Source organism: Rhinatrema bivittatum, chromosome 7, assembly GCF_901001135.1.
Source record: "Rhinatrema bivittatum chromosome 7, aRhiBiv1.1, whole genome shotgun sequence".
In the NCBI taxonomy this organism is placed as follows: domain Eukaryota; kingdom Metazoa; phylum Chordata; class Amphibia; order Gymnophiona; family Rhinatrematidae; genus Rhinatrema; species Rhinatrema bivittatum.
In genome coordinates this window covers 94,914,575-94,941,149 of record NC_042621.1, presented here as the reverse complement: position 1 = coordinate 94,941,149, position 26,575 = coordinate 94,914,575, and the positions used below count along the sequence as shown (strand labels likewise).

The following is a 26,575-nucleotide window of genomic DNA, read 5'->3' as shown; positions in this document are numbered from 1 at the left end:
GCGGCAGCAGTCAAAAAAGCAAACAGAATGTTAGGAATTATTAGGAAGGGAATGGTGAATAAAACAGAAAATGTCATAATGCCTCTGTATTGCTCCACGGTGAGACTGCACCTTGAATATTGTGTACAATTTTGGTCGCCGCATCTCAAAAAAGATATAGTTGTAATGAAGAAGGTACAGAGAAAGGCGACAAAATGATAAAGGGGATGGAACAGCTTCCCTATGAGGAAAGACTAAAGAGGTTAGGACTTTTCAGCTTGGAGAAGAGACATCTGAGGGGTGATATGAAAGAGCTGTTTAAAATCATGAGAGGTCAAAAGTCATTTGGTGGCACTCCGTGTGATTCTCCGTCATTGGATTTCCTCAACATCTCCATCAATACGGGAATGGATAGACTCTATGTTGGAGCTTTACCTCTTAGAAAGGAAGTTGTTATCCACGTCCTCCAAGAAACATCAATCACATTTTGCCACTATGTGGGATCCATTTGTCAAATCATTGCCTCCATCCGCAATAACTGCCATTCCTTGATCTGCTTCTTGATCTCATAGCCGTTTAATTGTATAACACTATATAACACTGATTGTGCAAATAGTTTGAGAGATCTCATGTGCTCTTTCCAATTATTGATGTAGAGGGTGTGGGACCTGTACTCGTGGGTGGGGGGAGGGAGGGAAATTGCAGTTACTGATAAGCAACTAGTGTTATATTATACCTACAATTCATTGATATGTATATTTGAAATGAGTACCACGCACGCTGCGTATTTCTCACTGTTGGTATTGGAAATCCGCTTACTGGTGGTATGTTGTTGTTTACATATTTACCTCTAAAATTCAATAAAAAAGGATAACAAACAAAAAAAATCATGAGAGGTCTAGAACAGGTAAATGTGAATCAGTTATTTACTCTTTCGGATAATAGAAGGAGTAGGGGGCACTCCATGAAGTTAGCAAGTAGCACATTTAAAATTAATCGGAGAAAGTTCTTTTTCTCTCAACGCACAATTAAACTCTGGAATTTGTTGCCAGGGGATGTGGTTAGTGCAGTTAGTGTAGCTGGGTTTAAAAAAGGTTTGGATAAGTTCTTGGAGGAGAAGTCCATTACCTGCTATTAATCAAGTTGATTTAGAAAATAGCCACTGCTATTACTGGCATCAGTAGCATGGGATAGACTTAGTTTTTGGGTACTTGCCAGGTACTTATAGCATGGTTTGGCCACTGTTGGAAACAGGATGCTGGGCTTGATGGACTCTTGGTCTGACCCAGTATGGCATGTTCTTAAGTTCTTATGACTGAATGAAAAGCTCAGGTTGCATAGTTCTGTTTATGAAATGGTTGAGAAAATCAAGTGTTGAGATTTGTCATACAGCGTCAGTAATTAATAGTAAGGCAGCTTCAACAATGGTTTTCAACATCAGAATATGTTCTTATCTCAATTAATATTTAGGGGTAAATTTTTAAAGGTCCACCTGGGCATCCATGTGCGCATGGTTCCCAGCGCACGCACATAGACGCGCTTTTATAACATGCGTGCGGCGATGCGCGCATGTTATAAAATCCGATACCCGCGCACACATACGTGCCCAATTTTGTATCAGTGTGCGCATGTGTAAGCAGGTGCCCACTTGCGCACGCGGGGGGGGGGTTTTCTAACTCATGCGTGGTGACGCAATCAGGCCTTTGCCTAGATCCCTATCCCCTAACTGACCTTCATCCCTTTTCCCCTCTCCTTCCTGACCCCTAAAACCCACCATACCTACCCTAATTTTTTTTCTTTTTCAACTTACTTGCTCCTTTGAGCAGAAGTAAGTTGCGAGCGCCGGTTGGCTGCTGGCGCGCGCTTCACCGGGACAGCGCAAAATGGCTGGGCCGCTCTGAAAACGAGGGCCCGGCCACGCGCATATCTCCTGGGAATGCCTCCAGACAATGCGGCTTTAATTACACTCACTGTTGAACAATTCACATAATTTTATCCAGTTTGGGGGGAGGCAATTTTCAAACAGCCTATTCTTGCAAGTAAAATGCTGTTTTATTTTTTATTTACTAAGATTTATATGCCGCCTCTCTGATCCAATGGCATGCCTGAGGCAGTGTTCACATAAAAGTCAAAGGAATTAGGTCCAACAAGATAAAATACACAACGTAGGTAACACACCAAGAGGTCAATATGCAGAGGTATTTAGTCAGACGACTCACAAGTTATTCAGCTAAATTCCAACTTTTGAATATTTTAGGGACTTATCCGGCTGTTTAGCTGGATATTTCATTATCCAGCTAGAATTTAGCTGGATAGCGTAGGGGTGTTCTAGGGACAATTCTGGGAGTAGTTAGGCTAGCTGGATAAGTTAGCTAGTTAACTCTGATATTGAGAATTAGCCAGATAATATATCCGGCTAACTCTGGTCATGTAGCAGAGCAGTCCTAAAGTTAGCCGGATAAATGTATCTTTAAGATAGCTGGTTATATTCAATAGTGCAATACTGAATATTTCTCCAAAGTTAGCCGGATAAGTTTATCTGGCTAACTTTGCAATCTGGCCAGTAACTATTGACCTCTAAATCTTTAAAAAATACAGTTGATAGCCCAGGCACTCATACATAAGTACTTTCCCCCCCATAACTACAAGCACTTTAATAACATAGCCTCCCTAACACTAACCTCAGTAAGCAAGTACCTGATAACAAACTTGACAACTCGACCACTAAGCCAACTAACAACATTTTGCATCTGTTCTGATGTTCAAGCTAAACCCACTGTCATGCCTTACAACCTGATTATACTAGAAACAATCACCATTTTACCTTTTTCTGGAAAATCAAGTACTTTGCTTCCTGTCTGACAACAAAAATAAACTGTTCCACAAGGTTGGAGCAGCCACTGAAAATGTCCTTGATTTATACTGGGCCAAGCACATCTTATGCACTATAAGGCTCTGCAATAGGTATCACAGACTCGAATGACGCTCCCATCCATGCATGTACTATGTATGGATGGGAGGAACCATGTGGTGGGTCCTTTGTCCCTCAAAATGCAAAAATTGAGGTTAAGAAATGTAAACTTAGTCCTCATAATTGCTAGGAGCCAGCAGAACTTATGAAGTAGCAGAGTGGAACTTGCCCTTCTAAACTTCCCATCACAAGATGCAAAATTTTGCAAGATCTGTAGTTTGTGTGTGAGGTTTGAAGGCAAACCTACATGTAGAATGCTACAATAATCAATGAGAGATACCACCAACAGGTGCATCATTGATTTAAACACCTGTAAATCTAAAAATGGTCCTAGTTACCTTACCAACCTCAGCTTTGCATAGTCCTCACTTATAACTGGGCCCTAGACCTTGGTGATGAGACCCAACCTCGGGATGGATCCCAGTGCCAGGCAAAGACATAGGGCTAGGATTTGGCAATGGCATCAGACCTTGGGTTGGGCCTAGGTGATGGGACCAGGCCTTGCGCTGGGTCTCAGCATGAAGCCTAGGTGTTGGTGATGGGCTCCAGCACAGGAACCAGACTGGTGATGGGATCAGGCCTTGGGTTCAGCCCTAGATCTCGGTGAGGGGTCCAGGTATCAAGCTGGGCCCTGGTGCTGGGCATGAGCATAGGCCTATTTTTCAGTGATGGGACGAAGCCTTGGGCTGGGCTCTTGTGCTGGGCCTGGACCTAGGGCTCGGTGATGGGACCAGGTCTTCAGGTTGGGCCACAGCGCTGGGCCTAGCCTAGGCTTTGGCAATGGTACTAGGCCTGGTCCTGCTGGAGGCCTGTTTTTCTTTTAATGCATAAATATGAAAATATCTGAAAAATTTTGGTTATTTTTGTAAGAGGTTATCTTTCGTTCATTCCTTTTGAAACAAACCAAAAAAGGCCTCATTCATTCCATTTTATACATTTGTTTTAAATGAATGCACATTCCTAGTGAGTAATACTGAGTGAGTACACTTGAAATCCATCAATAATAGTATCATATTATAAATGATGTGATTGGTCAGTATGGTGGCTTAATGGCAGGTGCTACGCAATGCCTAGTGGTCAAACATAGGGTTGATGTTAGCTGGTTTCTGGAGAAAGCTATGGTTTGTGGCCCCTGACTGAGGTCTGTTGCTGCAATTGTTCAGCTCAATTGGGAGGGGATATAAAAATAGGGGGAAACTACCTGAGTATTTGCCGATGAAGGCTCATGGGCCATAGCCCGATGAAGGCTGGTTCTGACTGAGCTGAAATCCCATAGCAACTGGGTCTGAATTTGATCTATGAGGTCACTGAAAATAAAGCCAAGCGTTCCTAAACTGTAGGGGTATGGCGTGGTCCGAGTTAATACTTACTGCACTATCTTTAGGTAGGGTAGCTCTGGGAGGGACCCGGCCAGCTTCATGGCAGCTTCATCTCCAAGATTATTTGCAGCTATTCTGGAAGGAAAATGTAATACATTATAAATGGGGAAGTTTCTAGCAATCTAGGCGAACTTGACAGAAAGTAACATGAATATATTTTAAAGTCCAGTTGTCTCTATAGGATCTAAGAAAACATCCCTATGTTTCAAGTACTTTATGTACAGCATACATAGATAGGAGGCAGGGGGGAGATGGAAGCAGCAGCACAGTAGAAATGATGCACGACAGTAACCGGACGAACTGACGACATGGACTGACAATGCTAGTTCAGGTGTGCCCGCAAGCTGTGGAAGCCTGATACACTTGCTTTGATTAAACAGCTTTATCTGCCTGGCCATCCTGAAAGGCTTTCAAGAAGGCTCTTTGTATAAAAGCAGTTCTAATTAAACCCAGCTCCGGAATTAAGTGCAGTATGCGCTGTGCACAGAGCCAAGAATAACCTGCTTCTGTCTGGTTCAAAGTGCTGACAAAAGGAATTCCAAGGAGCATCGTATGGGGAGAAGAGATAATTCTTATAATAAAAAACTTTTGACCATGAGGTACATCGCTAATGCAATACATTTTTTTTTTAATATAAACTAAATGTTAATCTGTGGTTATAATTTGCCTTGACTTTTTAAACTGCTTTAAATCTGAATTAGCATTTGAACTGGTCCCTGACTGCAGTCAGTTTCCCGCAGGGGTCTCCAGGTATAGAATTCAAAGCCGCTTTTAGCGTAAAAGTCCTAGAGAATCAGAGATCATTTCATTTGCTGTAACCAAGAAATACTGAACTTTGCCCAGTCTTGATAAACATTGGGATAATTTTGAAAAGAATCTTGTTGTTTACATCTGTTTTGCCTTGTTAATATGTTGTTACAATCTGCACTGCTTTGATTTTCAAACGGCTTTGAATCTGAGAGGTCAATATTCAGTAAGCCAGCAAGTGGACAAATTATCCAACTAAAATGACAGTAGCTGGATAACCTGATAAATGTCCCACTGAATAGACTCTCCTTAAAGCTATCTGTCAACATGTAGCAGATCATTTTAAAACCTAACCGGCTACATAATTTGAATAGAACCAGCCTCAGGACCAAACCCTGAGGAATTCTATTGATCAATCCTTTTTCTGCAGCGTGAATTCCATGTAACAGCACCCTCGGTTGTCAGTCACTTAACTAGTTTCTAAGCCTGTCTTAATACCTTGGGGCTCACCCCAGGCTACTCATTTTATTTATGAGCTTCTGTACGGGACAGTATCAAAAATCTGGCTGAAATCCAAGTGTACCACGTCGGGCACATGCCCCTGATCTATTGCTTTGGTCACCCAATCAAAGAAATCAATCAAGTTTGTCTTACATGATTTCCCACTGGTAAAAAGCCATACTTTCGTGGATCCTGCATCCCGCTGGATTCAAGATACTTTCCTCCTTGGAAATTGCCATGGGTAAAATGTATGCGTCTGCTTTCCCTTTCAAAATTAGGTATAAGGACAGAGATTTTGCATCTAGGCAGTTTGAAAATTGACCACTAAATGCTATTGTGATTTCCAACATAAAACCATAAATTTAATCCAATCAGCTTGTTTCTTTGTGACAGTAGAAAATAAACTTTAACTTGTTACAGAATAATAAATGATACATTTACAGTATAATAAAGCTAAACTTACAATAATTCTTCAATATGTGTACAGTATTGTAATACTTGTGCAAGCTTCACACCAATAGCAGGTCCTAGATTATTTTGCGACAAGCTAAAAAAAAAAAATCAATCATAAGATTAAAACCAATAGATTAGTTGCAGAAAATTCATTCTAGCTAGGAATTTGGAAGTAAAACATAATCAGCCCAGTATGGCAGTTCTGATGTAAAAAGAGCATCGTCTCTTTATAAGCAGTGGAAGAATGCAGTGCCAGAGTTAGTCTATGGCCAATATACCAATGGCCATTGGAGGCAGTGAAGGAAAGGTGCTGTTGGGGGCTGATGGTGCATTGCTTTTTTTCATCAGCCTTCATCTGGCATCTTCATCTGTGGGGATCCAGACCACGGGCATGGACATGGGAGGATCTCAAGTGGTTCGGGCCCTCAGCAACTTCCAGCATTGACAATCTTTTACTGCAGCCAATGAGATGAGGCCAGAGGCGCTGTGCAGGGTGCGCTTGCGGGAGGCGGAGCTGTCGTGCACTGATGCCACTGCTAGAAAAAGCCTCTGCCTGAGGTAGCATTGCAAGTTGGGAGCCTGCAGGAGACAGCCTCTACCGCCTGTGCACACGTGAGAGCCTCCACCCCTTGCTGTCTGCACACACGCGGGAGTTGCCACTGCCGTTTGATGCCTACGGCAGCTGCCTGCAACCACCCCTGCAGCTTCACATAGGTGCTGCTAGTAGGGAACAGCTCCCTTTTAATGCTGCAAAAACATGTGTTCTCATTTTGATGAGTTGGAAATGCAGGTGTAGTTGAATTAGAGGGCAGGGATTGTTTAAAGTACATTGATGCGCTGGAGCTGGGGAATGATAACCATGCATACAAGTGTCCATCTTGATCAGGGGTCTCTGGTCAGAAGACTGTATTTGGATCAAACAGGAAGGCTTGAATTCACAGTAGCCATCTATGAAGGTGTGGAAACTCGAAGTTTCATGGATGGCTACTCTGGAAGCTCTGAATTCAAGCCTTCTTGATCAAGATGGACATTCCTATGCACAGAACACATCGCATACATTTTAAGCTGAAACCCTATGTCCCTTATCTCATTAACTTCATAGAACTTGTCATGTGCCTACATTACTGCACATTTAAAAATATCGCTCGTGCAAAAATGCCCACATACATATATGTATGTGGGCTGTGAGCAAGTAATGTGGATTTTAAAAGCCACGATTTATGAGCATATATACGCATGCGTGCGCCAAACATAAGGGGGCATAAAAGGGGCGGAGATGGGCATTCTTGGGGCGGGGTCAACACTTATATGCGTAACTCCATATTTTAAATTGGAGGTCACAGCATGCATTGGCCTGCTATCTGTTTAACTTTACTGCTGCTCCTGATGAGGAGAAACTCTATAAATCTCACATTTTTAGGGCTTACATGACAGGGTGAAGGGTTCTGGCCAACTGGGGGGCATGCAGGATGAAGAACCAGAGGGGCAGGGAAGACCTGAAGATTGACTGGGCAAACTAGTGGGCTAGCTGGAAAAACTGGGAATGTCCCTCGCACAAGCATGGTTTTAAAATCCGCTTACATATGCGCGTAAAAGCTGGCACAGTCCTAAGGAAGATACACGAAGTAGGTTTGCTCGAGTAACCTCTTAAAATTAGGAGCATACTTACACGCGATAGGCGTATTTTAAAACATGCGCGCATGATTTAAAATTCCAGCGTATCTCCACTTGCGCGCCGACACACGCGTGTATGGGAGCACACGTGCTCGTTTTAAAAGTAGCCTGTTATTACCGAGGGGGTAATTTTGTAGCATTGCGCACAAGTTAGGCATATATGAGCAAACGTTATGAAATAGCCCAAGCTCAGTAAGGTAACCATGTGCATGGAACTGACTTTTACGTGAAATCGCAGAGTGGCGTTTTGGGGGATGGAGTTGGAACTCACATGCAAACATTTTTTTATCTTAAAATCTACGTGCAATACCTTTACCTGCATAAATTACACCCTCTGAAGAAAAGGTGCAGCTTGGTACGACATAATCTGTGCATATACTTGGGCATTTACACACACATTTTCAAAGTGAATTTCTATGCATGAGTTTGCTTTGAAAATTCGGGATAAAGTCTGCACGTGAAAGGTAAGAGCATATTTTACCCACTGCATACTGTTATAAAATTGCCCTCCATTAAATCAAACAGGATGCATGTAAGTACCAAATCCACCCAGACTCACCCCCCGGAATGCCTCTAAAAGTACACACATACGGTGTATATGCATGGGGGTGTACATGTACATTGGTTGCGCAATTTTCTAAAGGGCCATTTCTGCGGGTAAAGCACTGCTAATCCTGCTGAAGGACCGCTGAAAATTATCCAGTGGCGTTTTTTTTTAACTCTGCCATTAAAGGTGATTTGCGCCATGTCGGCCATCACAGAAGAGATCTTTCTTATTCTTTCTCCTGACAAACCTTCTCAAACCCCCCCCCCCTCAAATTGATAAGTCAAAATAACTTACTTTATTTTTTTCAAACTTTGCATTTCTGGTAGGATGTCGACAATCTTTTCCACACCATCGATTATGTTATGGCTGAAACTAAAAACAAACAACTTTGTGTTGTATGATATATATTTTTTTTTTTTTGGCTTTTTAATGTAGAAAATTTTTTATTTTCAAAAAATACCAACAAATACGGCAGTGAAGGTTGTTTTCTGCACCCGCACTGCCTCAATAACAGTACAATATCACACACTGTGTCGTATAAATTCCCACCCCCCCCCTCCCCCCCAGTAACAAGCCAGTGGCCCTGGCAGTACAGGTCACAATGTCCATCAGCGATATGTAGGTCCCAGTCAATCATTTAGAATTAAACTCCTGGAGCGATGTGGCAACATCTGCAAATAAGCATCCCAGATCTCCAAAAAGCGCCGACGCTTTTGTGGTTAGTGCGAGAGTCCAGATCTTCCATACGCATCAGCTGGTGTAAATGATTCCGCCAGGACCAGAACAGAGGGGGTTCCGCACTGCGCCATTGCAATAAGATGACCTTCTTCCCCACCAAGCAAGCCTTTAAAATAAACAGTCCCATCCCACGCCGCTTTACAGGAAGTTTGGGCAAACAACCAAACAAGAATACCATAGGTGTTATAGGCAATTTATAATTCAGTAAATACATTAGATATTGCGCAAGACGACCCAAGAACCTCCTCACTGGGGGACAGGCCCAGAACGCATGAGAGAGCGTGCCCACCGCACCCCCACAGCGCACACAAAGGTCGGAGATAGCAATCCGGGAATGATAGGCAACCTGCATCTCCCTGTAATACATGCTCTGCATAACATTAGATATATTCCGGAAGCAAGTTCTAAGCGTACTCAGTGTCAACACAACCAGTCCATCCTTATTCCAACGTTCCAGCAAACTCTGAAGGTCAGCAGCCCGTGAGCGTTGGACCAAGGCTTTATAATACCTGGATAACGACGGCATCTTATCACCGTCTAACTGAAATAAATCTACTAAGGAGTGTAGGGCAGGCACACTAATCATATCAGGCGTGAAAGACCGAATATAATGCTTTGCCTGCAAATAGGGGAAGACATGCGTACCACCTAGATGATACATTCCCCGCAATTCCTGAAACGTTAATAAATTCCCCTCCATATCAAATAAATGTCCGAGGCGCGTTATCCCCTGACCTCTCCAGGCTTGAAACCCTGGGGTGTGAGAGCCCGGGGCAAACTCCAAATTACCCTGTAAAGGTAAAAGAAAGGCACACACCCGCGAAATCCCAAGTAAGGTGGTGACTCGCAACCAGGCTTGGCGAATCGGCCTCAGGGAAGGGGAATTAGTTATCAATGAAGGCAGGGAAGAAGCAGGGGCCTGTAATACATAATTTAAAGCTAAGGGGGCTACCAAGGCTTGCTCAGCCGCTGCAGGAACAAAGGTGGGCCGATCTAAGAGCCAGTCCCTGACCAGACGTAGATTCCCCGCCAGATTATAAAGCCCCATATCGGGAACTCCAAGTCCCCCCCGCCCTCAAGGCGCCTTCAGGGCAATCAATGAGATTCGGGATTTACCCCCCTTCCAAATAAATTTCCGCATCCCTTTATCCAAAGAGGCCAAATCTTTGTGTTTGAGACATAATGGTAAAGTAGAAAGCACGTATAACCATCTGGGTAGCAGGACCATCTTGAACAAATTAATGCGGCCACTTAAAGTTAAGGGAAGACCCTGCCAGACCCGCAACCTCTAAGGGCGGTATATTAACCTCATAGAGCCGAGGAGGGGTCAATGGCAGATACACCCCCAGATATCGTATTGGTCCCGTCGCCCATTGCAATGGAAAAACGCCCTCCCAAGACTCTCTAGTCTGGTCTGGGAAAGCCATAGCCATCGACTTCCCGCCATTGAGCCGCAGCCCAGCAAATGTTCCAAAAGTCTCTACCAGGCGCAGAAGCGCAGGAAGGGAACGAGTAGGGGAAGTCAGGAACACCGCTATGTCATCAGCAAAGGCAACATATTTAAATATGTCCGTATGCATCCGGATGCCCCTAATTTCAGGTGTGCTCTGAATGGCTAATAACAAAGGTTCCAACTGTAGCAGAAACAATAAGGGGGAGAGCGGACAGCCCTGCCTCGTGCCCCTCGAAACCAAAAAGGGCTCGGACTGGGAACCATTCCCAAGTATCAAGGCCATGGGGTTCCGATACAGTAGCTGTAGAGTGTCTAAGAAAAAACCAGTAAATCCCATGGCATTTAAAACGTGAAAGAGATAATCCCACTCCACCCTATCGAACGCTTTTTCAGCGTCAAAACTAACCATGAGGGAGGGAAGTTCCAGATTTTGCCCCATGGACATGGCCGCCACTAGTTTCCGAACATTGGAAATAGCATGTCTGCCCCGAACAAAGCCCACCTGTCCTTGGCCAATTAAATGAGGAAGCACAAGCGCCAAACGCTCAGCCATAATCCGCGCTAACAACTTTTGATCTGCGTTAAGCAGAGAAATCGGGCGGTAGGCTTCCAGGGAACTTGGGTCCTTACCTGGCTTGGGTATTAATGTGATATGGGCCATATTAGCATGAACCGGGTATTCCCCCGCCCCAATCAAAGAGGAAAAAGTTCGGGCCAGCACTGGACCCAACTGGTCCACTAAGTATTTATAAAATTCGGACGTAAAGCCGTCGGGTCCGGGAGCTTTAAAACTTTTGGCTTGATGAATGGCCCCTCGAACTTCCTCCTCTGTCAGTGGTCTATTCAAACACTCCCGTTGGTCTGGCAATAACTGTGGCAATGCCACTGAGGCACAAAATCGCTCGCAAGCGTCGGGTTGCCACCCCTCAGACGTGTAAAGGGTCTGAAAGTATTTCCTAAAATTGGTTAATATGCCGGCTGTATCTGTGATCACCTGACCCACAGGATTTTTAATAGCTGCTATATGATGGGATCTACGGGAAGTCCGAATCAAGTTGGCCATTAGTTTCCCCGATTTATTGCCATGCTTATATAACTGAAATTTATAATAGAGGATACTCTTTTTCGCCCTTTGATAAAGCAAAGTATTCAACGCCCCCTGCACCACCAGATAGTCCTTCCTAGACCGACAGTCATGCCGCTGAGTCAGGCGGCTCTTAGCCTGATGCAGTTCCGCCGATAGAGCCAGTATGCGTTTATCTAGAGTTTTCCTACGGTGCGCTACATAAGCTATGACATCCCCCCGGATAACTGCCTTCGCTGTGTACCAGAATAAGATGGGGTCATCAGAGTGGGACGAATTTAAACGAGCATAGTCCTCCCATTTGTCTATCAGGTATTTTTTAAAGTGTATATCAGCCGCTAAATAGTAGGGAAATCTCCAAAGTCTAGCGGGCAAGTGTTGCCGTGTTAAATGAAGGTCTAACCAAATCAAAGCATGGTCCGATACTATGATATCGCCAATGTCCGCATCATTCACCTTAGGGAATAACTTATTTCCCACCAGCAAGTAGTCCAAACGGGACCAAGTGGAATGCGCCCGGGCAAGGTGAGTAAAATCCTTCTCCGTCGGGTGTAACGTGCGCCAGGCGTCCAATAGCTGCAGTGATTGTTCAATGTTGCGAAAACTGCGGCTATGGCGTACGTCCTGCGACGTACAGTGAGATTTATCTATGGAAGGGTCTCGTACAACATTAAAGTCACCACCCAGTATAACCTCGTCAGCCACATAAGGAAGTAATAAACGTTGCACGACTCTATAAAACTCAGGGGTATAGTTAGAAGGCGCATATATATTACAGAGGACTAACGTTTGGTCATACACTTTGATCACTAGTAAGATATACCTCCCCTGTGGGTCTTTCTGCATAGTAACCAATTTAAATGGTAACTGTTTATTGAAGAGAATCGCCACTCCTGCGGACCTAGAGGTGGCCGACGCGTAATAGACATCCCCCACCCAGCTCCTGCGTAACTTCTCATGTTCGGGGTCAGTCAAGTGAGTCTCCTGTAGCATGGCTATGTCGACTTGCTTATTTTTCATTAAATTAAGGATTCTGGTTCGTTTAACCGGCGAGTTAATGCCACAGACATTCCAGGACACAATACGCGTACCCATTATAGACTGTAATGATCAGGTAGAATTTGCACAAAAAACATAGATTCCTGATGCTTGGGATCCCTCCCAGCCGGGGAGCCCAAGTAATGGTTAAGAAAAAATACACAAAAGTGGACCCGAAGACATACAAGTGCATCAACTATCCCCACCTCAGGACCACTGACCTGCTGAACAGCATGAACCCCCCCCCCCTCCCTCCCCTCCCCCCTTCCCCTTTCACAATTCCCAACCCAGTTTCCCCTCTTTCCATCAATCGCATTGAGACCACCACCATGCCCACGACCACCCCCCTCCCCCCTCATCCAGCCCCATCCATCAAATCATGCAACAGGTATCAGCACTGTCCAGAAAAAACTTGTAAACTGTTAACCCAAACAGCAAACAACACTGAGTGATAACATGTCAGCCTCAAAAAAACCAGGTACCGGCTCTGCCATACATCTGGCACGCTGTAACGTTCACAGCTCGCCACAGGAAAGTAAAAAAAGAGATAAAGTAATAAAAAAAGCTGTGCTGTTGGTGACACAGAGCGAAAATAACAGGAACCAAAGTCCCAAGATCAATATTCCAAGGATTCAGACCTCCAAGTGCCTCAAATTAAGATGTGCAGCTCCAACGGCAGTAAACACAAGGTCATCCATGGGGCACATTAACTGCCCCTTCCCCAGGCTGATCCCGAGGAAGTTGCGCCTGGCAAAAACTCTGTGCCTCCGACAGGTCTGTAATCCACCGCACTCCATCCTTCATCTGGATCCGCAGACGGGCTGGATACACCAGGGTGGCCCTCAGGCCGCCCTGTATAAGCTTTGTACAAATTGGTGCCATTTGCTTACGCTTTGCTGATAATTCAGCTGAAAAATCCTGAAATATTAAGACTTTTTGGTTTTCATAGCTCAACGATTTCCCACGCATCGCCTGCAATATTTCCACTTTATGAGCGTAGTTGAAAATTTTAGCTATCACAATTCTGGGCCGTTGCTCTGTCGCCCGCCTTGCTCCCAGTCTATGTGCCCTTTCAATACGTAGTGGGCCATGTGCTGTCATGATATTAAGTTCCTTAGCCAGCCAGCCTTCTAGGAATGTTGGGAGCCCCCTCTCGTCCAAGCTTTCCGGCAACCCCAAAAAGCGTAAATTAGATCTTCTTGATCTATTTTCCATGTCTTCAAGGCGTTCGGAGTGCCGTGTGAGTTGCGCTTTGATAACGGCAAGCTCAGCAGCCCTCTCCCGGTCGCCATCTTGGAGGTCAGAAACTCTCTTCTCCAGCTCACCAAATCTGCCCTCATAGCCCGTAAACGCCTCAGTAAGCTCCGATAATTTGCAGGAGATAGTTTTTAATTCTGGGCCCAATAGTTCAGTAATTGCTACCTTTATGTCCGCGATCGCAGCTGTATTTGCCGGCAACGAAGGCTCCGGCGCCATTTCTGCGGGTACTTCCGGGGTCTTCAGTTTATCTTTGTCCTTGTCCTTCATCGTCAATCGTGAAGTCATGGTCAGCACAGTTCTTGAGAGGGCGCCTGGGGAAGCCGGATTATGAGCTGGCCACTCGAAAAATGCTCGATTTAGAGGTGGGATGGGGCTGGATAAACGGGCCTAGGTGCCGCGCCGGGAGATCACGTCCGTCCCCAGCACTGCATCACGTGGTCTCCTGTATGATATTTAATATTAAGGGACTGATTCACTAAACTGTGCAGGCCCTTATGTGAGCACGAGCACAGAACCCCCATGCAATTCACTAAAAGGTAGATTTTAAAAGCCTTGCGTGTGCAAAAGCAGCCATTTACTCGTGTAAGTGGCCCAAACGGGAGCTAGGCGAATTTTAAATAGCTGGGAAGTGCACGTGTACATCGATGTACAGGCGGAACAGGGGCAGGGCATAGACATTCCAGAGACAAAGGCAGCACTGATGCACGTAGCCTCTAATGTTCCTCAGCTGCTGCGTGTGACATACGCACGCCACGTTGCTACTGCTCCTTGTTAGGCGCAGGAGTCCATTGCAGGGGAGAAAGAGAGAGAGAGACTCCTCAAAGAATTTTTGACCTTATAAGTATTGCAAAAATCCCAACCCACCTGCCGAAAACTCACCCCAAATTAAAGTGCCCGCTTACAATGGTCCATATAATATAGAGTATCAGACCGAGTCCAAAAAGAGGAGCTTTCTCTCTCTCTTAAGGATTCCTGCACCTAACAAGGAGTGGTAGCAAAGTGGTGCACGTATCTATGTGTGTACAGCTCCAGATGTGCGTGGAGAGTATTTTATAACCTACCTGCACAGGTTATAAAATAGCGTGTATTTTTGTGCGCAGCAAGATATTCGCGTATACGGGCATGTGTGTGGACCTTTTAAAATCTACCTTTTACGCTGTTACGCAACACTTTTATTCCCTAAATGGAATTTCAGACTCCTGTGTAAAACTGGTACTCATCGGCATGTTTTTTTTTAAATCTCATTTATGAATTTTCCAAAAACATTTCAAGAAATCACATGAACTGCAAGCAAAGAGACAAGAAGAAGTACATTCTCAAAAAGGAAAAACAAAGAGAAATAGAAATAATAATGCCTCTTATAATCCAAGTCCTCTGTAGCAGGATCCAAGCCCACAACCTCAGGAAACTTTCTTTCTAATCATTACAGAAAAAAAACTAGCATATATGGGGAGCATAACCAATTTGAAAAAACACATTGCTAGAATCTTACACTCTGGGCTGGAATTTCAGAGGATTTACGCGCGTGAGGGAGTTATACACGCCAGGCCTATTTTATAAAGGCCCAGCGACGCGCGAAAAGCCCCGGGATGCGTCTAAGTCCCGGGGCTTTACTAAAGGGGCGGTCCGGGGGCGGGGTGGGGTGGTCCGGGGCGGGGGCAGAGTCAGAGGTCTCCGGCACAGTGGCCATTTGCCGCTGTGTGGGAGGATCGCGTGCCAGCAGGCAGCTGGTGTGTGCAACCTGTGCCTGCCTCCAGTGTGCACCCCCTTGCGTGCGTTGACCCCCGATTTTATAACATGCGTGCGCCTGCACGCAGATGTTATAAAATCGGACGTACATTTGAAAATCTACCCCTCTATCAGGAGCAATAGGAGAGGAGCTTAAGACAGATGGTACTTATCACTCAAGAAAGAGGAGAGTTGTGAAGGTGAAAAGAATAAATATGAAACATCCTGGTATTTAATAATACATTTGCAGGGAAACTCAAGAACAACAAAAGCACCCAGCTCTAATACTCTGGACCTTAACAGTAAGAACTTCCTCCTCTTTCTTTGGGTCTGCCTGGCCAAATCTGGATAGACACAGACTTTCAGATCTAAAAAAGTATCTACACAATGAGGGAAGAACATCTTAAGAATCCATTCTCTTGTCAGACTCCAGGAAATACGAAACAATAAGGAGCAAACACCTAACACAAATAAGAGATCGGGTGTTTTCTGTAGCAGGGTCCAAAGCTATGGTATTCTCTGCCTGGGATGCTACACATTTTACCTGATATAAAGAGATTCAAATGCAAACTAAAAACATTAGGGATGTGAATCGTTTTTTGACGATTTAAAATATCGTCCGATATATTTTAAATCGTCAAAAATCGTTAGAGGCGATATTTAATAGGAATTCCCCCGATTTATCATCAAAAATCGTAAGTCGGGGGAAGGGGGAGGGGAGGGGAGGGGGAGGGCGGGAAAACCGGCACACTAAAACATCCCTAAAACCCACCCCGACCCATTAAAATAAATCCCCCACCCTCCCGAACCCCCCCAAAATGTCTTAAATTACCTGGGGTCCAGTGGGGGGGTCCCGTTGTGATCTTCCACTCTCGGGCCACGAGTGCGTTGATAGAAAATGGCGCCGGCGCTACCTTTGCCCTGTCATATGACAGGGCAAAGGTAGCGCTGGCGCCATTTTGGTTCCTGTCCCCGACGTCACGAGCGTAGAAGATCGCTCCCGGACCCCCACTGGACCCCCAGGGACTTTTGGCCAGCTTGGGGGGGCCTCATGACCCCCACAAGACTTGCCAAAAGTCCAGCGGGGGTCCGGGAATGACCTCCTGCACTCGAATCGTGTTGCCGTATGGCAATATGGCCATATGGCCGGCACCATTTTGCAAAATGCTTTGCCCTGTCAAAGGTAGCGCCGGCGCCATTTTCTATCAACGCACCCGTGGCCCGAGAGTGGAAGATCACAACGGGACCCCCCCACTGGACCCCAGGTAATTTAAGACACTTTGGGGGGGTTCGGGAGGGTGGGGGATTTATTTTAAAGGGTCGGGGTGGGTTTTAGGGATGTTTTAGTGTGCCGGTTTTCCCGCCCTCCCCCGATTTACGATTTACACGATATTTTAAAAAACAAAACCGCGACGATCCGATTCCCTCCCCCCCAGCTGAAATCGATTGTTAAGACGATCGATCACACGATACACATCTCTAAAAAACATGGCTATTCAAAAATGCATACAATCTAACTTAAAGCTCCAGAAATTAGAGCACCACAAAGATAAGAATGACTAACATAATAATCTAAACTCGAAATAAATGAGATGGAAAATTATCTTATCATTTGAAATCCCCGTACTCTTTACCTTAACATTAGACCAGTTATTGATATGTAATAGAAACTCTCTAGATAGCTTTTAATGCCTGTACAGGAATACTACTACATCTGTAACCAATCATTGTTTGTCTGTTAAGTTATAACTATGAATGTTACTTTGTAAACCGTTGTGATCTATAAATGGATCGACGGAATATAAAATGTCTAAACAAATAAATAAATAAGTGTAGCTGGCATGATCGATTCCTTCTGAGTAGTTTCCAAGATATTAGTAAGATCCAACTGAGGTGACTCAACATTAGTGAGAACCTGAATCCCCTTTTGGTCTATAGGATACTTTTTAAATGGTGGAATATAATATACTCTTGAAACAAGAAGTAATGCTTACTCAGGAATTTTAAGAACCTCAATCAGATATTTCTTCCACATATCTTTTGGAGGAATTAAGGAATCTTTCAGAAAATGAATAAGATGGAGGTTCCTCCCTTGCACTTGATTTTCCAATTGTTCCAGTCTGTTGGAAATCAACTGGTTTTCCTTGAGCATAGTTATTGATTTTCTGATAAATTACCAATATCCTTTTTAAGGACCTCCCAAGAATTTTTATTCATAGTAGGGTAGATTTTCAAAGGGTTACGCGAGTAAGATACGCATGTAACCCCCGAAAACCTACCCCTGCGTGCGCCGAGCCTATTTTGCATAGGCTCAGCGGTGCGTACAAGCCCCAGGACGCGCGTATGTCCTGGGGCTTCGAAAAAGGGGCGGTCCGGGGACGTGACGGCAGGCCGGGGCGGTTCGAGGGCGTGGTGCCAGTTCGGGGTGTGGCCGGGGGCGTAGCGGCGGTCCAGGGGTGGGGTTGAGTGCTCTGGCACAGCGCTGCCTGAGGCAGGCATAACTTTTGGAGCAAAGGTAGGGGGGGGATTTAGTTAGGGATGGGGGGGTGGGTTAGATAAGGGAAGGGAGGGGAAGGTGGGGGGGAGGGCCAGAAAAAAAGTTCCCTCCAAGGCCGCTCCGATTTTGAAGTGGCAGCGCACGCATGTTATAAAATCGAGCGTAGATTTGTTCACGCTGGGTTGCGCGAACAAATCTATGCCCACGCCTAGATTTTAAGATCTAGCCCAGTAATTCCATTTTCAGCAGATTTCAGACGATTGTCCAAAATACCCAGAGAATTGACTGCTGGTTTTATCTGATTGGTTATATTGATATTTAAAGTTTGTATCACATTCCAGATAACGTCTAGGGTGATTAAAGCAGGCCTTACCATCTCCATCATCTGTATGGAGGGTAGATCAAAAGCTTCTCCTTCAATTTGCCGAGAAGCAGCATTTACAGTAATGACCCCAGCTTCACCGAAGGTTTCAAACGGCACAGAGGCATTCTCCGAAGGACTCCCAATCTCAAAATGAGGAGCAACGCCCTCATCATCTTCGAGTAATGCCATTCCACGGAGCAGGTCCAGCAATCTTGCCTCAGCAGGGTTGGCCGGAGCAGTCTGTTCTTCCGGGGATAGAAATGTTAGTAACTCTGGGAGAGTGTCGGGTCTGTCTTCCTCCCAACCATTCTCCAGTGAACTAACTCCAGGAATTAAGGCTCCCCATCGCACATGAATGTCCATCGGACGCAAAACTTGAGTCATTGAGGAAACAAGCAAACCTCTCACTCTCTGCCCCATCGTTTCCTACCACAGCGAGGCATTTTGAGGTAAATTCAAAGATCTGATGGGAACGATCTCAAGTGCATCCTGCTAGATCAGCCATCTTGGATCCTCCTTCATCGGCATGTTTTAAAACGAAATTATCTATACAAGTTAGTGATTTTGCATGGCAGGCAAATCAGCACACAATTCACTAAAGCATGCAAACTTGCGACACTGGTGGTTTTGATTACCAAACTTTACACCATCTCTGCTTCAGGACTTTGCAATGCTATAGAAAATTTTTTTGTGCTACAGAAGATCGTAGGAAGAAATTCCTGGCTATGTGCCAGGAAATTGATGCCATCAGTGCTAATTTTTTCTTAATTTTCCTTACAAATGTTAGATTACTTCTTCCTCTGACCAGTTCGCTTTTTATGAACCTCCTCAGCTTAGATACGTAATTTATTTTCAGACTCCTGAGAGGGATGAGATTTAGATTAAGAGGTGGGTGTATGGCTTATCTTTATGTTATTATTACGTGATGATGTCTTCTTGGAAGACATTTTTTTTCTCCTTTTACGTTTTCATTTATTTACTCCCTTTTCTCTGGGTCCCCCCTTGGTTTTGTTGTGGCTCTCTGTAAGCAATTGCAATATTATATGTTTCAATTTTATTTTTCCTAGTAATTTTTCTTTATGTGATTTTTTTCAATGCAAGTTTTTCTTGTGTGTTAATTATGACATTTATAAATAAAGAGTTAAAAAAAGAATTTATCCCTAGATTCATCAAAATGCTATAATTAGGGTAGTTTTTGAGTTACTGCATCATACCTGTAATATTTTCACTTAACAGCTATATGTGAGAGAGAGAGAGAGAGAGAGAGGCTCTTTATAGGTCTTATAATAGTCAAATATTTATATCACTATAGGAGGGTCATCTAGTAACTCAAGGTGAAGTTTTGGTGGTGGTCTAGGGTTTTGGGGCCAGTGTTACATGCACAGGCAGACATATGAACAGCACAGTACACATCAGTGAAGATTTGATGTGATTTGGAATGAGAAAAGATACACAAAGATGAGATTTCTACAATGTATTTTTGTCCTAGCTTGATGCAGTTTCTAACCTGAGTACTATCAAGCTAGGGCAAGAGAACATTGTAGAAATCTCATCTTTGTGTATCTTTCCTTGCTCCAAATCACATCAAATCTTCACTGAAGTGTACTGTGCTGTCCGTACATCTGCCTGTGCATGTAAAACTGGCCCCCAAACCCTAGACCTCCACCAAATCCTCACCTCGAATTACTAGATGACCCTCCTATAGTGTTAGGATGTGAACCGGTACCGGACTCGTTTCCGGTATCGGGTTCAGGTAAAAACCACGGGAAATCTTTATTCCCGCGGTTCTTAACGGTTTTAATTGGCTGTCTCGTGCCAAAAAAAAAAAAAAACAACCCACCTCGACCCTTTAAATTTAATTATTTTGAATCCCCCACCCTCCCGACCCCCCCCCAAACTTTTTTAAAGTACCTGGTGGTCCAGCGGGGGTCCCGGGAGCCATCTCCTGCTCTGGGCTGTTGGCTGCCAGTAAACAAAATGGCGACGATGGCCCTTTGCCCTTATCATGTGACAGGGTATCCGTGCCATTGGCCGGCCCTTGTCACATGGTAGGAGCAATGGATGGCTGGCGCCATCTTTAAAAATGGCGTGGGCCATCCAGTGCTCCTACCATGTGACGGGGCTGGCCAATGGCACCGACAAAGGGCCATTGGCGCCATTTTGATTAGTGGCAGCCGACAGCCCGAGAGCGGGAGATCGCTCCCGGGACTCCCACTGGACTACCTGGTACTTTAAAAAAGTTTGGGGGGGTGTCGAGAGGGTGGGGGATTTGAAATAATTAAATTTAAAGGGTCGGGGTGGGTTTGGGGGTTATTTTTGAGTGCCCTTTCTTCCCGCCCCCCAAAACGATAAGAGAACCCCACGAAATTAATCGTGGGGTTTCCTATCACTATCGGGGACACCCCGATATCTGACGGGATTGAAAATATCGTCCGATATTTTCAATCGTCAGATAAACAATTCACACCCCTAGTATAAATGGATGACTAATAGGTGTGCCTCCTTAGAGGCTCTCTCTCTCTTCCTTCTCTTTTCTTCTCCTATCCCTTGACCAAAATGGAATATGCATTGTGCTATCATAAGCAGCATTACCACATCTCATTTTCATTTACTCCTCCCAAAATCCACCCACCTGGATAAATTTTGCTAATTTGCATACACAGCGCGTACTGTGATAAATAACACATGCGTTATAGCATTATTGTGGGCGTTAGGGCCCTAACGCGATTTGATGAATGACCCTGTTAGTTTGCTCTCTTATTATGATTATTTCTAGAAAAATGACGGTCTTGGAGAATTACTCTCAACGTTGCATTTTGTGTCTTGTAAACCTTCCTAGACTTCTCTCAGTTGCTCCTGTGGAATTATTTAAGAGATTTAAAGAGGATGAGAAAATTCCTGAGCAGAATATTCCACCTGTTCCAAAGCTTTATTATGTGCCTCAGTGTAAAAGGGAATTGGCTGCGTGTCGGTGCCTGGATTCTCAACAAGAAATTGATTTTTTGAATTTGACCGGATTTTTGGAAAGGTCTGAAAAAGAGTTTGAGTCATCTATTACTTTATTGCTGTCATTGGCTCTGGATTCAAATAGGGAATCTTTGCTGCAGCTTTTCTTTAAAATTAAAAATGTTTCTTTCCTAAATTGCAATGTTAGGATGTTCCCTGATGTATCCAGGAGTACCCAAAAGAGCCGTAAGCAGTTTCTGTTAATGCATATAGCAGTTTTACAGATAGGTGCTCTGTATTTCTTAAAATATCTTTGCAAATGTTATTGTAAAGTTTCAGTCCAACAAATATGTGGTTTTTGATCCTCCTCAGCTTACTGCAATTCTAGATGCTAAGAGAGATCTGAGACCCCCATTAGCTGAGTCATCTGCTACAGAACTAGTATGACCACTATGCCTTAATTGTTATATAGCCTTGGCCTGAAATTATCTGTTACAATTTCTTTAATCATAAATAAAGAGTTAAAATGTTGTGCAGGCTTTAATTTTGCTGTTATTAGTTTATTGCAGTTGCCTGTATCTTCGACTGCCAGCTTCAGCCCTTCCAGCTCTCCAGATGCTGCAACACTCTGCGGAAAGACTTATTACTGGGTGTTCTATGAGAAATCATATAACTCCAGTTCTGGAAGATCTTCACTGGTTGCCAGTTGCTTCAAGAGTCATTTACAAGATACTAATGTAGTTTTACTATACTATTATAAGGTACTAAACTACTTTACTGGACTCATTGCCATGGGCGAATGCTCTTCTCCATCTTTATAATCACTCTTGGTTCTTCACAGAGAGGATTGCTAGACATTCCATCTCTTTGTCAGGCCTGATTTGCAGAAACGAGGGAGCGAGCCTGTTCCGTGGTCGCTCCAGTTCTGCGGAGCTCTATCCCTCAGGAACTGCGTCTGATGAACTGCACCAAGATGTTTAAAGGAATGCTGAAGACTTATCTCTTGAGTGAATAGGGACAGTTTAGGGGAAAACTGAAGTATTTGACTTTCTTTTGGTTTTGTTTGGCTGCTTTGACGTGAATCATGTATGTTTTATTGTTCATTGCCTTGGGACTCATTATGGACAGTATAGAAACAAAAACAAATAAATAAATCGCAGTTGGGTGGCATATCTGACTTCCATATTATTTATTTGATTTATTTTTTTTTTTTATTTAAGGTCTCTTTTATACCGACATCCGTTGACACATCGCATCGGTTTACAAAAAACAAAAACATTTGGGCGGAGCCCTTACATATAACAGCGGAACAAGATTAACTTTTGGGCGGGGCCCTTACATATAACCAATAGAGTACATTAAACAGGGGGGTGAAAACTAGCTATAAATATAACTCAATATGAGTAAACCAACTATATACACAGATAGGAGAGTTCAAAGTACAAAAAACAGCAGGCAAATTCTTAGTCTTAAATCGAAGGCATTCATAGTCATAGCTCGAAGAGTATATATTATAGAGGAATTCACTAATGGGGGAAATTCTAAGTGGTAGGGGGGGGATATGGAGTAGGCTTGCTGGAAAAGCCAGGTTTTCAGTTTTTTTTTGAATTTGGGTGTATGTGTCTCTAGGCGTATATCATGGGGTAGGGAGTTCCATAAGGTGGGGCTGGCGAGGGAGAAAGCTCTGCTAATAGTAGAGGAGAGTTTGAAAGTTTTGATGGGTTGGGCACGAAGGGTTCCTTGAAGGGCTGTGCGGGTGGGTCTGTTGGAGGTGCGGGGGAGGAGGGGGGGGTTGATCCAGTTGAAGTTGGAGTTTAACAGACTTTTATGAATGATGGAGAGTGCTTTATAAAGAATTCGTGATTTTATTGGGAGCCAATGTAGTTCTATGAGTGTGGGGGTAATATGGTCTCTTTTTCTTGTGTTTGACAGAATCCTAGCGGCGGCGTTTTGCAAAAGTTGTAAAGGCTTGGTATGTATTGCAGGGATGCCGAGGAAGAGAGCGTTACAATAGTCTATTTTAGACAAAATGATAGACTGGAGAACTGTGCGGAAGTCGGAGAAATGAAGCAGGGGTCTGAGTTTTTTTATCGTTTGGAGCTTAAAGTAGCATTCCTTTAGGATGGATTTAATGAATGGTTTAAAGGTGAGATGATTGTCAATAAGGACACCTAGGTTGCGAGTGTGCGGGGGGAAAGTGGTAGATGAGTATGCAAAAGGAATGTCTGGGAGCGGATGCCTGTTAGATATGATTAATAGTTCAGTTTTGTTGGGATTTAGAGCTAGCTGCATGTCATTGAGAAGTTGGTTGATAGAGGAGAGACAGGATTCCCAGTTCTGTAGCGCAGTTTGTAGAGAGTCAGAGAATGGGAAAATGAGTTGCACATCGTCAGCATATATGAAATGCTTGATGTGAAGGTTAGTGAGAAGCGTGGTAAGGGGAAGCATGTATATATTAAAGAGGGTAGAAGAGAGAGAGGATCCTTGGGGCACACCTTGAGGGAGACTGATGGGGTCAGATTCATTGTTGTCCACTAAAACAGTAAAGAAGCGATTTTGGAGGTACGATTGAATCCAGGTGAGGGCATTGCCAGTAATCCCGATACTCTTCAAGATATTGAGGAGGACATCGTGATTGACTGTATCAAATGCAGCAGAAATGTCAAGCATTGCAATCAGGTACGAGGATCCTGAGTCGATTCCTCTGATGAGGGTATCATGTAGGGAGAGCAGTAGGGTTTCAGTACTTAAATGCTTCCTGAAACCGTGTTGGGTGGATGGGAGAATATTGTTCTGTTCTAGGTGATCAGATAGGCGTGAATTAACTAGTTTTTCCAGGACTTTAGCTAGGAGGGGTAGATTGGAGACGGGTCTGTAATTAGATAGGGTGGCAGGGTCAAGATTGGGTTTTTTGAGTAGCGGTTTCACTACTGCTTGCTTGAGAAAATTAGGGACTGTGCCATGCTCTAAGGCAGCGGTTCTCAACCGGTGCGTCGCGACACACCAGTGTGTCGCCAAGCACCGGCAGGTGTGTCGCGTGGCTCCCGGTCCCTCCCGCTGCTCGTTCTTCCCTGCTGCCGTTGCCGCCGGGCTATCAGCACGTTCAAGCCCAGCGGGAACGGCAGCGGTGCAAAAAAAAAAAAAAAAGCTGTGGCATCCGCGGCTGCCCTTTTCTTCTTCCCGCGCCTGCATCCCCCCCCCCCCCCGGACCCGGAACAGGAAGTGATGCGCGGGAAGAAGAAAGGCCGTGCCGCGTGATAAACTAGCAGGCACGGCCTTTCTCACGCGGCACGGCCTTTCTTCTTCCCGCGCACCACTTCCTGTTCCGGGTCCGGGGTGGGGGGGGATGCAGGCGCGGGAAGAAGAAAGGCCGTGCCGCGTGATAAACTAGCAGCGGCCGCTGCTAGTTTATCACGCGGCACGGCCTTTCTTCTTCCCGCGCACCGCGTATCACTTCCTGGTCCGGGGGGGGGGAAATGCAGGCGCGGGAAGAAGAAAAGGCCAGCCGCGGATGCCACAGATTTTTTTTTTTTTGCACCGCTGCCGTTGCCGCCGGGCTATCAGCACGTTCAAGCCCAGCGGCAACGGCAGCGGTTGCAAAAAAAAAAAAAATCTGTGGCATCCGCGGCTGGCCTTTTCTTCTTCCCGCGCCTGCATTCCCCCCCCCGGACCAGGAAGTGATACGCGGTGCGCGGGAAGAAGAAAGGCCGTGCCGCGTGATGAAGTAGCAGCGGCCGCTGCAGCATCGGCCCCCAAGCTATTGCAGCAGACGGTAATCGGGAGAGGAGAGAGCAGCAGGAGCCTCCCGCGATCGATGGAATTCTTCCTTATTGGCCTGCGGGGGCTGGAGGAGGAGGAGCAGCTACCGTTGGGGGGGGGGGGGGGGAGGGAGAGAGAGAGGAAGTGAGTGACAGAAAGAGAGAGAAGCAGCCAGCCAGCCTGTGTGTGAGAGAATGTGTGTGATTGAGAGCCTGTGTGTAAGTGAGAGAATGTATTTGATCGAGAGTATGTGTGTGATTGAGAGAAACTGGTCAGAGAGCTGATGTATGTGTATATGTGAGAGACAATGAAAGTGACTGCTCAAGGAGATGACTGATGTGTATGTGAGACAGTCAGGGATGTGTGTTTGTGTGTGTGTGAGAGAGAGAGAGAGAGAGAAAAAGCATGGAAGTGAGAAATCTGGGTATGTGAGAAAGCATGGGAGTGGGAAGCCTGTGTGTGTGCATGTATATGAGAGAGACTGGTTGGTAAGGTGACGGTGTGACTGGTGTGTATGTGAATGTGAGAGAGAGAATGTGATTCAGGGAATGAGAAGCCTGTGCACGTGGAGAGCGAGCATGGAAATGAGAGAGAGAGACTGGTGTGTGTGTATGTGTGTGTAACAGAGAAAGTGATTATGGGAATGAGAAGCCTGTGCATGTGAAGAGAGTGAGCATGGGAGTGAGAACCTGGGTGTGTGTGAGACACAGCATGGGAGGGAGAAGCCTGTGTATGTAAGACAGAACATGGAAGTGGGAAGCCTGTGTATGTGTGTGTATGCATGCATGAGAGAGATCAGGTGACGGGTGTGTGTGTATGTGTATGTGGGAATAAGAAGCCTGTGCATGTGAAGAGTGAGCATGGGAGTGTGTGAGATATACAGGCTTCTCACTCCCGTGCTGTATCTGAAAGAGAACATGGGAGTGGGAAGCCTGTGTGTGTGTATGCATGAGAGAGATCAGGTGACGGGTGTGTGTGTATGTGTGAGAGAGAGAAAGTGATTATGGGAATGAAAAGCCTGTGCAGGTGAAGAGTGGGCATGGGAGTGAGAAACCTGTGTGTGTGTGAGACACAGCATGGGAGTGAGAAGCCTGTATATCTGAAAGAGAACATGAGAGTGGGAAGCCTATGTGTGTGTGTATATGCATGAGAGAGATCAAGTGACTGGTGTGTGTTTGTGTGTATGTGAGAGAGAGAAAGAAAGTGATTATGGGAATAAGAAGCCTGTGCATGTGAAGAGTGAGCATGGGAGTGTGTGAGATTCAGCACGGGAGTGAGAAGCCTGTATATCTGAAAGAGAACATGGGAGTGGGAAGCCTGTGTGTGTGTATGCATGAGAGAGATCAGGTGACTGGTGTGTGTGTATGTGTGAGAGAAAGAAAGTGATTATGGGAATGAGAAGCCTGTGCATGTGGAGAGAACAAGCATGGGAGTGAGAGACTGGTGAGTGTATGTGA

General features: G+C 45.0%; 1 protein-coding gene across 1 annotated transcript in view; it reads right to left on the bottom strand.

Annotated features, from left to right (window-relative positions):
- Positions 1-26,575, bottom strand: part of LOC115095272 (protein NLRC5-like) — a 243,503-nt gene that overhangs the window by 36,404 nt on the left and 180,524 nt on the right. Inside the window, exons 38-40 of the mRNA XM_029608725.1 lie at positions 8,546-8,623; positions 6,041-6,124; positions 4,321-4,404 (exon numbers count right to left, since the gene is read on the bottom strand). Of these exons, the coding sequence (XP_029464585.1) occupies positions 4,321-4,404; positions 6,041-6,124; positions 8,546-8,623 (246 nt within the window). The remainder of the gene's footprint in view (positions 1-4,320; positions 4,405-6,040; positions 6,125-8,545; positions 8,624-26,575) is intronic.